The sequence below is a fragment of the Salmo salar genome, chromosome ssa02 (assembly GCF_905237065.1).
Source record: "Salmo salar chromosome ssa02, Ssal_v3.1, whole genome shotgun sequence".
Taxonomy (NCBI): domain Eukaryota; kingdom Metazoa; phylum Chordata; class Actinopteri; order Salmoniformes; family Salmonidae; genus Salmo; species Salmo salar.
The window spans coordinates 29,062,072-29,076,942 of NC_059443.1; the positions used below are offsets into that span (position 1 = coordinate 29,062,072).

The 14,871-nt window shown below is 41.8% G+C and overlaps 1 protein-coding gene across 1 annotated transcript; it reads left to right on the plus strand.

The window, feature by feature from the left end:
* Positions 1-11,619: 11,619 nt before the first annotated feature.
* On the plus strand, positions 11,620-14,193 carry LOC106579338 (transmembrane protein 158-like). Its single transcript, XM_014159176.2, has one exon. It carries the CDS (start codon positions 12,025-12,027, stop codon positions 12,718-12,720), a length of 696 nt encoding a protein of 231 aa, XP_014014651.1. The 5' UTR covers positions 11,620-12,024; the 3' UTR covers positions 12,721-14,193.
* Positions 14,194-14,871: the final 678 nt, after the last annotated feature.

Sequence of the window (14,871 nt, forward strand, 5' to 3'; positions counted from 1 at the left end):
TGGAGGTCATATTTAGTAAGGGTGTTTGTGGGTTATTGTCTTTTGAGTAGTGTTGTCCTCTCTGCGTCATGGTTTGTTTTGTATTTTCAAGTTATTAATGTATTGCATTCAGTTTCACTTCCAATAAATATTTGGAACTACGAAAACGCTGCATCTTGGTCCGCTCCTTTGAACAGACGTGACAACACAAGTATATATTTTTAAACCTGCATATTTAGTTAATATTGTCTGTTAACATGAATTTCTTTTAACTAGGGAAAATGGGTCACCTCTGCAACAGAGTCAGGGTATATGCAGCAGTTTGGGCCGCCTGGCTCGTTGCGAACTGTGTGAATACTATTTCTTCTTAACAAAGACAGCCAACTTCGCCAAACGGGGATGGTTTAACAAAAGCGCATTTGTGAAAAAAGCACAATCGTTGCACGACTGTACCTAAACATCAATGCCTTTCTTAAAATCAATACACAGAAGTATATATTTTTAAACCTGCATATTTAGCTAAAATAAATCCAGGTTAGCAGGCAATATTAACCAGGTGAAATTGTCACTTCTCTTCCGTTCATTGCACGCGGAGTCAGGGTATATGCAACAGTTTGGGCCGCCTGGCTCGTTGCGAACTAATTTGCCAGAATTTTACGTAATTATGACATAACATTGAAGGTTGTGCAATGTAACAGCAATATTTAGATTTATGGATGCCACCCGTTAGATAAAATACGGAACGGTTCCGTATTTCACTGACAGAATAAACGTGATAGTTTCCGGATTCGACCATATTAATGAACTAAGGCTCGTGTTTCTGTGTTATGTTATAAGTCTATGATTTGATAGAGCAGTCTGACTGAGCGATGATAGGCACCAGCAGGCTCGTAAGCATTCATTCAAACAGCACTTTTGTGCATTTTGCCAGCAGCTCTTCGCAATGCACTGCGCTGTTTATGACTTCAAGCCTATCAACTCCCAAGATTAGGCTGGTGTAACTGATATGAAATGGCTAGCTAGTTAGCCGGGTGCGCGCTAATAGCGTTTCAAACGTCACTCGCTCTGAGACTTGGAGTAGTTGTTCCCCTTGCTCTGCATGGGTAATGCTGCTTCGAGGGTGGCTGTTGTCGATGTGTTCCTGGTTTGAGCCCAGGCAGGAGCGAGGAGAGGGACGGAAGCTATACTGTTGCACTGGCAATACTAAAGTGCCTATAAGAACATCCAATAGTCAAAGGTATATGAAATACAAATCATATAGAGAGAAATAGTCCTATAATTCCAATAATAACTACAACCTAAAACTTCTTACCTGGGAATATTGAAGACTCATGTTAAAAGGAACCACCAGCTTTCATATGTTCTCATATTCTGAGCAAGGAACTTAAACGTTAGCTTTCATACATGGCACATAATGCACTTTTACTTTCTTCTCCAACACTTTGTTTTTGCATTATTTAAACCAAATTGAACATGTTTCATTATTTATTTGAGGCTAAATTGATTTTATTGATGTATTATATTAAGTTAAAATAAGTGTTTATTCAGTATTGTTGTAATTGTCATTATTACAAATAAATGCAAAAAAAACGGCCGATTTAATCGGTAGCGGCTTTTTTGGGGGGGTCCTCCAATAATCGGTATCGGCGTTGAAAAATCATAATCGGTCGACCTCTAGTCTGGTCTCAAACCTTGGCCCTCTCGTTATCAAGGTAAGCTGGTCTGAAGTGGGAAAACCCAGGTGGGGGTTTTATTCGAAACATAGAAAAGGGCTGTCCCCTGACGCCAGATCATAACTGTGCTCATGGGTGGTCCTCTGATTTAGTTCAACTCCAAGAGGGAATTGGAGTGTCCCTCATTAAACAGTCTAAAATCACATTACATAATTTCACAAATAGTTCCATCTTTACTCATTCATTCTATACAACAATTAGATGTAACTGAAACCAATCAAAACATGACAGATGAATGTATATGCAAATGTGGGCATTTTGGATACTAAGAAATTGAAAAGTCTATTTGAAGCTTTGGATGAAGTTAGATGGGATAGGAGTGAGACTATTTTCTCAAGGTCAGCACGTCCTAGTTGCACAGTCTGCTCTACTTCTCGTTTGTTCATTGTTGTCGATGTGATGTGAATGTATTTCAAACACCTCAACTTTTCTCTGTTTCACTGTCATAACAGACACCATACCCACTGATACAAATTCAGTATAGGCATTCTCAGTGTCGCCTTGATGCAATTTTTCCCATAGTTGTGATCTCAAAGGGAAAAGCTTGCAGTTGCATTCTAAAATGACATGGTTTCTGCCCACATTGTCAACCTGTTTTGTCACATGATGATATCCTCAGGAACCAACTGAAAGAAATACATAGTCACCTTGACAGTACCAGTCAGCAATGACCAAGATATACTGTGTAGTCAACCCCAACTTCTGTCTTCTAATTCAGTCTGTATTACAGTGAATCTGTATTACATAGGTTATGGAGTGTTTGGTGTCAATAAAGGGAAATTGATGACTTTAGGTTACACATAAGTTATTGTTCTCATTCAAATTAAATTACTTGGATCTAACAGCTAAATATTGAACTATACATGTTAAAAGTTCAAACTTTAAGCTTTATTTTATTCATTGCAATGGCTGGCAGGCACGAGACGGTTCTGCTGGTTACCTTAGCAACCCTTTTATCTCCACACCAGATTGTTTTCAGTTGAAGGATTTAGATTTGTGGAACGGGGAGTTAGGAGAACCAACACACACACACACACACACACACACACACACACACACACACACACACACACACACACACACACACACACACAAAGGCTCTCCTTAAACTTGTTACAGAGCGAAAGTTATAAAATCACTAACTACTACACAAAAACTGAAAGGCCTTCTGTTATATCTTGCAGTAGCACATGCCTCTTTGATGTGGACTTCCATGGTATTATGATGACTGTACAGAGTACAGACTAGTGTTTCCATGCACTCCATCTCCATTACAGAAGAGATAGATTCAACGTGGAGGAGGATGCCTCGTCTAATCAGAGGCATTTCTCAATGAGAGATCCCCTGAGCATGCACCTTTGATCTGACTGACTCGCAGACAGAGGGAAGGAACACAGAAAAAGGGAAAATAGAAGTGAAAGATGGAGACGGGTGGGTGGTGGATGTGGTGTGGTGTGGTGGGCAGGATAGCGAGCGGCAGAGAAACAGCACAGAACAGAAAGGCTCTGCACTATCCATAGTCTGACGTCAGTGTACTAAACTAACCTGGGGTGCCGTGGCCGCTCTCCTTTCAAGTTGTACATCACAGTCAAGCGGACCACGTCGCTGCCCAGGGCACAACTCACAGGATGTGGTTATGAGGAGAAAAGCATGGAAGAGGAAAATGGGTTTTCGACACTATTTAGACAGTTTCCTCCTACTGCCCTATTAAAGGATACGCTTCCTTCAGCTGATCACTGATGAATGAATGAACGAACAGGACACTGGGCACATAAGTACAGTACTTATGTACTTGATACATTCATGAAGGTCAAAATTATCCTTCGATTCAAGGTGGATTGAGTACTATTCTATCATGGATCTTAAAAAGAAAGAAACAAGGCCAATAGGAGGATTGTTATGAAACTATAACAGGATTGCCTATGAGTTGTATAGATAGACAATGGATTGTATTTAGAATATTGGGAATAGGATGAGTTTGTCTGAGGGTCACTAATCCTAAAGTCAATCTCCATTGATGTGCTTTGATGTTGTGGTTCAATACAGACCCTTAGCTAAAGACACAAGGTGAAACACCCTGGGAGTTCACATCCCAGTGTGAGGGAGTTCTCTGTGTGGGCAAGGGATTTATCTTCCTGGACTTGATACTGTTAAAATAGAAATACTCAAAACACTATCATTGTGTAGTTAAACCATAAATAGTGCACTTGAACTGAGATCTGGTGTTTGGAGGGTGTTTGAATGTAAACGGAAGTAAGTGTTCTGATACACTGAATTGATTTCAAAACAGAATGGAAGCACCCTGAAACACCCAAAGTGGTTCTTCAATCTGAGTAATTGTGTTTTTAAGAGGGTTTTGTTGTGTTTTTATGAGTGTTGTGAAAACCCTTTTTGGTGTTTCAGTGCATGTAAAGGGTAGCATTAAAACACAAAAAGAATGTTTTGTTAGACTGTGTCTCTCATTCAATCAAACCGTTTTACATGTTTAATTGGTTTATAGCATAAATATTGATTGATAATTTTCAGTCAATATTTTGTTAACATTTTAAAGAAGACTGTGAAATGAAAATTGTTCCTATATGGTAGACTTCGGGACTTGTTATAGGCAATAGTTGCCAGTCAAATTGTGAGATTATAAATAATGTTACAATCAAAATGTTTAGGACTATGTAAGTTATAGCAGAGGTAACACTGGTATTCATGTGAGAAGGTAGATGTGGTAGAAGGTAGATGTGAAACACCGCCTTAGTTCATTTTATCTGTGTTAGGTTATATGAGATCAAAGCAGGAGGACTGTGGGTTATTTCAATGGCTGCAATGAACCAGGAATGTCATTTTATTGTGGTTGTTGGAAGGTTGTTTTTGGTTTGGAGGGGACACAGGATAAGTGGCTCAATGGTTGGGATAAGACTCTCTTTCACCCTTCATTTATTTTTCTCTCATTCTCTCCATCTTACTTTCACAATTATTACATGATTCCACTTCTTTAATTTGCAATTTAAGTAATAGATCTCAAACCAATATAGTAAAATAACACAGCCATCTATTCATCCACAATTACTCTGGGATGAGCTAATGACTGACAGATTGGATCAGCTCCCTCTTTGCCTTTGAATGTAATTTCAAACACTTTCTCTGATGCCTGTTTTCAAACTAAAGTAATGTCTTCTGCAAGCAGAAGTCCACCTCCACCTCCACCTTCACCCACACCCCCCCCTCTTGTCTTTTCCGGTGTCCTGTGTGAATTTAAATATGCTCTCTCTAATTCTCTTTCTCTTTTTCTTTCTTTCTCTCTCTCGGAGGACCTGAGCCCTAGGACCATGCCTCAGGACTACCTGGCTTGATGACTCCTTGCTGTCCCCAGTTCACCTGGCCGTGCTGCTGCTCCAGTTCCAACTGTTCTGCCTGCAGCTATGGAACCCTGACCTGTTCACCGGACGTGCTACCTGTCCCAGACCTGCTGTCCCAGACCTGCTGGAACCCTGACCTGTTCACCGGACGTGCTACCTGTCCCAGACCTGCTGTTTTCAACTCTCTAGAGACAGCAGGAGCGGTAGAGATACTCTCAAAGATCGGCTATGAAAAAGCCAACTGACACTTACTCTTGTGTTACTGACTTGTTGCACCCTCGACAACTACTATGATTATTATTATTTGACCATGCTGGTCATTTATGAACATTTTAACATCTTGGCCATGTGCTGTTATAATATCCACCCGGCACAGCCAGAAGAGGACTGGCCACCCCTCATAGCCTGGTTCCTCTCTAGGTTTCTTCCTAGGTTTTGGCCTTTCTAGGGAGTTTTTCCTAGCCACCGTGCTTCTACACCTGCATTGCTTGCTGTTTGGGGTTTTAGGCTGGGTTTCTGTACAGCACTTTGAGATATCAGCTGATGTAAGAAGGGCTATATAAATAAACTTGATTTGATTTGATCCTCCCTCCCTCCCACCTCTCAGGCTCAACCATGACAAACAACCATTGTTAATCACACCCTATCGCCATGTTTCGGAGGGTGGTTACAGTTCACACACACACACACACACACACACACACACACACACACACACACACACACACACACACACACACACACACACACAGAACCAGAAGACAAATGATCACACAGCATCAGAGAGAAAACGTTCCTCCTCTGTGTGACTGGATAGAGGAGAGGATGTGGTGGGTGGAAGGTGGTGGGGGGGACTGGTCCGTTCCCACCTATAAAAAGATGACCTTTTGGGGGACGGCCGTGTAATTCACGTCCACGTCAGCCGCGCTGAGAAGTGGCGGCATCGGCGCAGGCAAGAAGCAATCTCACACCATCTTGGCTCCCAGAGTCCAATGAAGAAGGGCCTGATCAGCCTCTGCCTGTGACCATTGTTCAGAGGGTCTGATAAGTGTGATGATATTCCCAGGGCCTATTTCACGTCGACAGCCCCTCAGCAGGCGCCCGGCCGGCCGTGCACTGTGTCCTTCATTGATCTTTTCCCAGAGAAGACAAAGATAGACAAAGAGGAACACGGTGGTATGGTGAAGACGGACAGTTCTGAAAGGCAGAAGGAGCAGAATTGTTAGTTAGAGACCATAGAAACATCGGGGACACCGACATCCAAGCTTATTACCATGTCAACTGTAACATTTTCATTGGTGTTCAAGCAAATGTGTTAACTATGACCCTGGTGTTCTTATTTGTCAGATGGAACAGCATAATTTACCCCAAACTATATTGCCCCATACTAACCCTTCCAGCCCACAACAACCACTGAATCTCCTGAGAGGGCCTTATTAAGAAACACAGAGACATTATAGTTGGTATCGTTCCTCTGATCTTTCCCATGCCATTATAACAGGTTGACATGGGAGTTCAGATTCACATCGTCTTTTTTTAATCAGTGTCTTGATGTTGTGTGTCTAATTAACAGTGCTGCTTTGCCTCATCAAGGCTGATAGTGCTGTTTCCTGTGAGCGAGATGAGCACTTCCACATACAGTACATAACAACACAACGCTTCCTTCCTTCCTTCCTTCGCCCGCCATTCCGCCCGGCTCCTAACAGGACTCCTCGTTAGTTAATGCCACTAATTAGTGCTCCTCTCTCCTGTGGATCCCTCTGCAGTCTCACAGACACGGGGGGGGGGGATTGTGTGTACCCTGATCTCTGCAGATCTAAACATTTTGTTACTCACCACAATCACAATATATGGGTGCATTTCAGTCCGCCTGTCCAACACTCAATCTATATTGTAATCCATTTGATTTGATTTGTTTACTTGAATCCCAATTAGCTTTCACAGGGGCAGCAGATATTCTTCCTGGGGTCCACAAAAAAACACAAAACATGATAAATAACAAAACACTGCTGCACTGATAGACAAGGACAGTCACACAAATGTAAAATACATCGATATACAAACAATACAACAACAACAAAAATAATGTATGTGTTAGAGTGTCTGTGTGTGTGTCAGTCCCCTCATTTATATTGGTGTTGTCGCTGTTGTTGGTTTTTTTTAAGGCATATACAAATGTAATCATATCAAACTTCTCATTCACTGTATGAGTACACACACAACCACACCAGCCACACTGTCTCACGTCAGATGGCGTCACTCCTCCGCGACGCTCGCCCCTCAATCCGTGCAGGTGGAATCGACGCGCTATCTGATGTAAGACAATGCACCAGCCTTGCAAGTAGCTATAGAAACTAACATAAACCCTAACCTGAACACACATTCTACCCAGAGGCACTTTTCAAGTTTCTCCTAAAGATAGACTCAAATGGACATTAATAATATAATTCCTCTCTAAATCTCTCCACTTCTAAATTGTCCCTCATCTCAACCAATAAGTACAGGTCAGCTGGTTACCATGGTGATGGGTCAGGGGACTTGCCTTGCCATTGTTGGAATGAAAAGTAACAGCAGAAGTAAGAAGTATCAAGGGACTCGGTCACAAGGCTCAGATCCACAAAATGAGTGAGAGCACAGAGGATGTGAAGACAAATTTGTCCAATAGCCAATATCTAATGAAACAGGTTGTCTATGTGAGCAGCCGATCGTACAGCCTGTCTGCTCCTGTACAGTGAGAGTGGATGGAGGAGAGACCAGAAGCCACGAACAGGTCTCTTTTTAGCAAGGTCCTCGGTAAAAAGAGATACATTTTGAGAAAATGAATCTTTTATACATTCTCCTTTGGCACAAGAGAGACTTTTATCTCTGTCCCATTAGCATTTTTGGCGCTGAAGCAATTTACATTTTTATAGCATAATTAATGAACAAGAAAGTAATTTACATTTTCGCTCCATTCGCCGGGCACATTGTCTGGAGCATATTTGATATTTGGTGGGGGCCAGTATTTGGGAATGTGTGGGCGAGTTGGTGTGTCAGTGTCTCTGTAATTGTGTGTTTCGATCAGTGTGTCGAGCAGTGTGTGTGTGTGTGTGTGTGTGTGTGTGTAGTGGCGGAGGAGTGTGTGTGGGAGTTTTCAAGGAAAAGATGGAACAGAATACACCTTAATAAACAACAGGGGAGGAATAGAGGAGGAGAGGTGTTTTCAGGTGCAAATTGAGGCCAGAGGCGACCTATTTTTTACTTCAGCTAGCGCTCACATCAAAAGGCTGGAGGCAGTCCTTCACACAAATTAAACCATTCAAGCAGCTCAAAGGGAAATATAATTCATACAAGTGTCATACATATTCCCAACAAACATAAAGAGAGAAACTGTGTCATTATTGTTTTGCTTTTTTCCCTCTCCAAGTTGATGACCCTTTTAACAGTTAACCCTGTAAAGCCTGGCTCTTATCTTTTGAAAAGGGCTCTCACGTTGATAGTGGTTTTCTGGATTAAACATTAAAGGGAAGTTAGAATAAGGAATATCCCATATGACATTAGTGTATATCAGTGAAAGACAGTGATCCGGCTCCACGTATTTTACTGGTTTGTGACTCAATGGCATCGCCCCCGGTTAGAGGGGAATAAAGCAGCCCAAGAGTTAACACACAGGAACTTTATTTAAACACACTGAGGAAGATGAATATGGGGATGCACATGGGAATGTACATTGGGATATAAAGTGGGAAAGATAGTGGAATGGTACACTCTTAGAAAAAAGGGTTCCAAAAGGGTTCCATCGGCTGTCCCCATAGGAGAACCCTTTTGGTTCCAGGTAGAATCCTTATTGGTTCCAGGTAGAACCGTTTTGGGTTCCATGTAGAACCCTCTGTAGAAAGGGTTCTACATGGAACCCAAAAGGGTTCTACCTGAAACCAAAAAAGGGTTCTTCAAAGGGTTCTCCTATGGGGACAGCCGAAGAACCCTTTAAGTTTCTAGATATCATGTTTTTTTCTTAAGATTGTAATGGTTCTGTAATGGACAGAAACAGATGTAATTAATACACACATACCAAATGAATACACCAGGGCACAAATGCATACAGAATCGTACAGAATATAGCAGTAGTAAATGTGAAAGGACTGTATAGATTGCATATGCCGTCTGCAGAGTATCACACAGCACAGTAAACTCAGAGGAGAGACATACAATAGACAATCATAGCAACTAACTATTAAGAACAATATACAAATGTCACACAACTGACTTGGGACACCCACACCATCCCACCAGTCCAGAGATATGAGTGAGTCCAGTTGTTGATAGGCAGAGACAGATGTTGCTCTCTGCCACTGCTTGAGGGAGACTGACAGTATAGTGTGACCTGCAGAGTTAAGACGATGGGCAGATGTCCGGACCTCTAGTAACCTCCCTAGCGATCTATCAGGGCATAGGTCACACAGGTCACACAGGTCAGAGAGAGTTTGAGGGGCAGGTTTTTGTTACCCCCTAGAGTCTAGACTCTCAGGCTCCGGTCATGGGGGATGGGGAGTGGAGTGTGGAGCATAGAGTTGTGAGGTGCTGATAACAGTCACCGGCAGGGAATTCGTAACAATCATCTTTAGTTTATTTGACCCTGCAATGAATGTGATTTATGCATACCTGTGGTCTAAATTATGAAGTGTTTTGTGGGGTAAATTATCTCTGTTTTGAAACTGTCAACTGCAACAAGACAAGCAGTCAGGATGTGTTTTTTTTTTCTCTTCAGCCGGGCTTCAAGCCAGACACGGGATATAGACGTCCATGGGACGTACATTGAACTCAGCTATGTGTGTGAGCATAATCTAATCATAATCTAATCAGATCTATACAAAACCTGAAGGCACAGAACAGAACAATAGCCTTCATGGTGGCAGAGGGGAGGTTTCGGACAGAACAGGTGTGCTAGTAAAATATGTAAACCTTGATTAAAGAGCCCTGCCAACCCTGCAGCCAGCTCTGTCCCGTACTGTGGCTGTAATTCTAATCAGGTTTACCCACTCACAAAATGGAGGTGTTCCTAACACATTGAGGTTCATTGTATTTTCCAACATCAAATACAGTCAAAGAGCAATCCTATGTGTCACAGAACAGCTGAGTTACCCTCACAAGGTGCCCGACCTACGCTTATAGAGAGAGACAGATGTTTACTGATGTGCCTGGCTACCCTTAAGTGCACCATAGCTACTCCATAACAGCTGTCTGTCACAAACTGTATATAGCCACGTTATTGTTGTCATTTTGTTGTGTTACTTTTAGAATTTTTTTTTTACTTTAGTTTATTTAGTAAATATTTCTTGAACTGCAGTTGGTTAAGGGCTTGTAAGTAAGCATTTCACGGTAATGTTGTATATTTTCAGCGCATGTGACAAATACAATTTGATTTGATTTGATCCCAACACATGGCATTACTGAGTCTGCTGGTGGTAACACATCTAAACATGCACTCTAAGCAGTCTGGGGCTGAAATATAATTCGTTAAGACTAAATACATTATCATAAAGAGAGAGCATCTAACTTAATTACTTCCCCTTAAAGCAATTCATCTCCGGCACCTGCGTTGATTTGATATGCCTTGCTCCTGGCATCCTAAGGGAGATTTCATTGCCATCTTATGCTTGTGTAATTACCATCAACTGGTGTGCATACAGACTCACCCTGAAGAGGCATTTGAGGATAATCAATGGATTGACTGGTTCCGTTGAATGAGCACCAATTATGGGACTCTACCTTCTCATAGAATGGAAGAGGTGGCGACAGGCCAGGAATCACTGATGGTGTGGCCGGGATTTAAAACAAACAACATTTTTTGTTTATTTGCAGATTTATACCCTATTATTTACTATAATATAGGTTTATTGTTTGAAATATGGCTGAACAGTCTAGCATGGGAGCCTTCCCCTTCAGGACTTCTTAGTAAGGCCTTCTGATTTGTAGGGCTTACATTTACATTTTTACATTTTAGTCATTTAGCAGACGCTCTTATCCAGAGCGACTTACAGTAGTGAATGCTTCTTGGAGTAAGGCGAAGACAAGTTGGTCCTTGACGCTGATCTGGGACAGTTTAGCATTTTCCCCATTAATGGGGTCGGGCGAGGGGAAGCTGATCCTAGGTCTGTATCAATGGGAAATGTCACCCTGGAAGGGAATTCTCCCAATCCATTGTCCAGCGGTGCTGAACATTGGAGTTCATGGGTTACTGTCCAGTTCAATGGTGCTGAATCTCGAATCCGCTTTAGCACCATTGAACGGTTTACTCTTTTGACAAAGTCAAAATTTGAGTCATAAGGAGACATATTTTCCTGCATCACAATTCATATTAGAGGCTTTGGGCCTAGGGACTCAGTTGGCCAAATAGAAAGCAATAAGGGTGATATGTTTTGACACAATCATACATTACACAATAACTTATCCGTCCCTGAGTTGCAGATATCCTACAGGGAGGGAGGAAGAGGAGGGGGAATGCCTTGTATTTGCGCACAGCATCTTCCACCCACCCTGTCCCTGAAGCCGCGTCACGCATTAAGTAAAGAGAGGCGCGAAGGTTGCAGTGCATGTTCCCAGATAGGGCTACTCCTGCTTTCCTTCCTCACACACCTGAGAGAGAGAGAGAGAGAGAGAGAGAGAGAGAGAGAGAGAGAGAGACTACCAGGGTCCTCGCAGCACATCAGAGCCCATCGCTTACAAAGTAGCGCCCAGTAGCAGTTTGGCAAGAAGCCAGTTACTTTCTGAACCAAATCGAGGGAGGGGGCGCGCACTGTGCGTGTGACGGGCAACTGACGTTTCTAACTGTCCTCTCCGGCAACGGAAGATGCACACTGTGGATGTTTGTGTAAGCGCTGGAGACGGCCGTTTTCTGCATTTTATTAACGACGGACACGCCTCGTCAGTTGCCTTGCATCCCCACGGAACATCATGCAAGTAGGACCAACGCACCCAATGCCATGCTGAGCAACTCCCCGACTTTTCTGCTGGCCCTAACCACCGTAGCCGGACTACTCCAGCGGTGCCACGGCTGGAGCGACGAGGACCTCCTGTTACCCCCCATCAACTCCACCAACAGATTCTTGGCCAACTTGGAGGTAGACGTGCACTACTCGAAGAGATCCGTGGAGGAGAGCGAAGCCTCCTCGTCAGACACTTCGTTACAGCCGTTGCCACAGTGCAACGTCAGCGTGCAGAGACTTTTCCCCACCTCGCTGGTGGCTCATTGGGACAACAACTTCGGTTTCCAGTGCGATGTGTTTATATATACCGCCAATAACAATGGAAGGGCTTTTTTCTCTGCTGCTATCAACAGAGCCATCTCACCTGTTCTCATCGAACACCTCGGAGTCACCGGCGGCCAGCAGGAGTTTAGACTGTGTGTTGGATGTGGCATGTCACGATACCGGCGATTCGGCAAGTCAAAGGCTCAGCAGACGGGGGATCCCATCAATTTCTGCTGTGTTGACTTCAGCCTTGACGAACTAAATGGGGACAAAAGTTGGAGATTGAACCGTAAACCCATCGAGTCAACTCTAGTGGCTTGTTTCATGACTCTAGTGATAATAGTGTGGAGTGTTGCTGCCCTCATATGGCCGGTGCCTATTATTGCAGGATTTCTGCCCAACGGAATGGAACAGAGAAGGCCGAGATAAAGAATTCTGGAGATAAACCCCAAGCCAAGAGGCAAAAAATACTGTAGAATACATATTTCAACTTTTTTTTTCACATTCTACCCGTATGAAAGAATGTCCGTTTCCAATTTTACCGTTTAGAATGAAAGACTGCTTTTTGGTTTTGGTCTATTTCCTATTTATAGGCCTTCATTGTAAGAAGACCAATAGTTTTAAAGGTAGGCTGTGTTATTGTATTACATTGGCGATAGAATAGGTGCATATGTAGTGTGTTAACAACATTTCACTGTAAACAGTGTTTGTATGGTTTTAAATATTTGTAGGATTATTGCCTATAGGCAGTGGTGTAGTGGTGCCTGAAGAATAGGTATACTCTTAATTTTGGCAAAAATGTCCCAAACGGCCTGCCCGGCGAAGGAAAGGCGCTCTGTGTGAAAAATTCTATGAGAAACAGTGACATTCATTCTGTATTACCTAAAATTATAAATCTCATATTGGTCTTTCACAGTCAGGCCAACACAAGCTGTACTGTGCAAGTAGGCTAATAGTAGGCGTAATATTGAAACAGATAAATTAGGCTGTCAACTAAATCAGAAATTCAAAGATTTCAGATGTATTTTTTCAGATTTTCACTCTCAAAATCACACTTTGTTTTATAGAAAAACAACAAAATTGGATGTTCTAAGTCCATAAAAATGCTTAAACCACATCAGGAGACCACTTTTGAGGTCTGGGAAAAATGTAAGATAAAACAATTTTTGTGTAGGCTTAGGCTACTTTGTAGCTAGTTAACATTTAATTGACAAGGTTTTTGGGAAAGCCTTTCCATCTACCAGAAGAGAGTTAGGCCTATCATTAGCATCGCTATATTTTTCCTGTTCCTTAATTGTTTGAAAACTGGACATTTTACTTCATATTATGAGGGATGTCTTACCATTGCATAGAAACATGGAGGTAATAATTTTATTAAGACTTCCTCATATGCGTTCTCCTGTTCTACTGGTTTTCTTTCAACTTTATTTCTTTGTCTAGCAGCCAAAGGCATTATCCTATTCATATTAGCAACCGATGAAGGTTGTTGCATCTTTAGATCTCCCTTATATCTAATTTTATTATGGATATTTAAATCTCCATCCATCAAACCTCTCACATATGCTGTGCACATTTTAGAATGGTGTTTTGCGGCTAACTGCATCTTGGAACATTCCCATGTAGGCCTACCGCCGTGTGCCCATTGCTGCATCTAAAATGTGAAGAAATAATAGTTGATCAACATTTAAGCTAAACATTAAGAAATATACGCAATGCCCACTGAAAAATAACTGGGTATATGGTGTAAACCTGCGCATACCCTCCACTACACACACCACTGAGGCCTGCTATTTGTTGTGTTTATGTAGAGAGAAATTGCAGTTTTTCTCATGAACTTGAGTTAAAAAGTGTGTTGTAATATGTGGTGGGTAGATCTTGTCAAGAATAAATGCATAAATGTCATAGGCCTACCTGAATTTATTTTGATGTTGTATCAAATATTTTGACATATTGGCAACCCCTCTCAGATATTGTTTCATATTATTTATAATGTTAGATTTAGATATATAACACACTTAAAACTAAGCTGATAACCTATTTGTATTTATTTGTATGAGATAACATGAATGAATAAATAAATAAAATGTATTCGTTTTATATAATACGGAGGTGAGGAGACCTATTTATTTTTAACTAACTGCTTAGTGGCCGATTACGCAAATAGACTGGGTCGGTGAAATGTGCTATGTTCTTTAACTGAAAGAGAAACGACAACACTCCATTCTCTGTTTAAGAGAGCTTCGGGAATAGCAGCTGGGAATTTGCATTCATTTTTCAAATGTGAGTAGGCGATGAGAATATTTAGGTAAGCAAGTTGATGTGCTTATGTGTTTCTGAGTAACACACAAACCACTGTGTACAAACTGGTTGAATTTGTCAACATATGGTGACATGGAATCTACAGCTATTGTTTCAATTCAACCCAGGGTTCAACAAAAAATAGACCATACATATAGGCCTAGGGTTTCAAGCTTTGGTTGAGTTCAAATGTAATCTTCAAGTTAATCATTGAAATGTTGGACTCACGTCTCCATCTCAACCAAAAATCATGGTTAAAGAATAGGACTAAATCAAACTAAA

Coding starts and splice junctions, on each gene's coding strand:
- LOC106579338 (XM_014159176.2), top strand. CDS start 12,025: ATGCTGAGCAACTCCCCGACTTTTCTGCTGGCCCTAACCACCGTAGCC.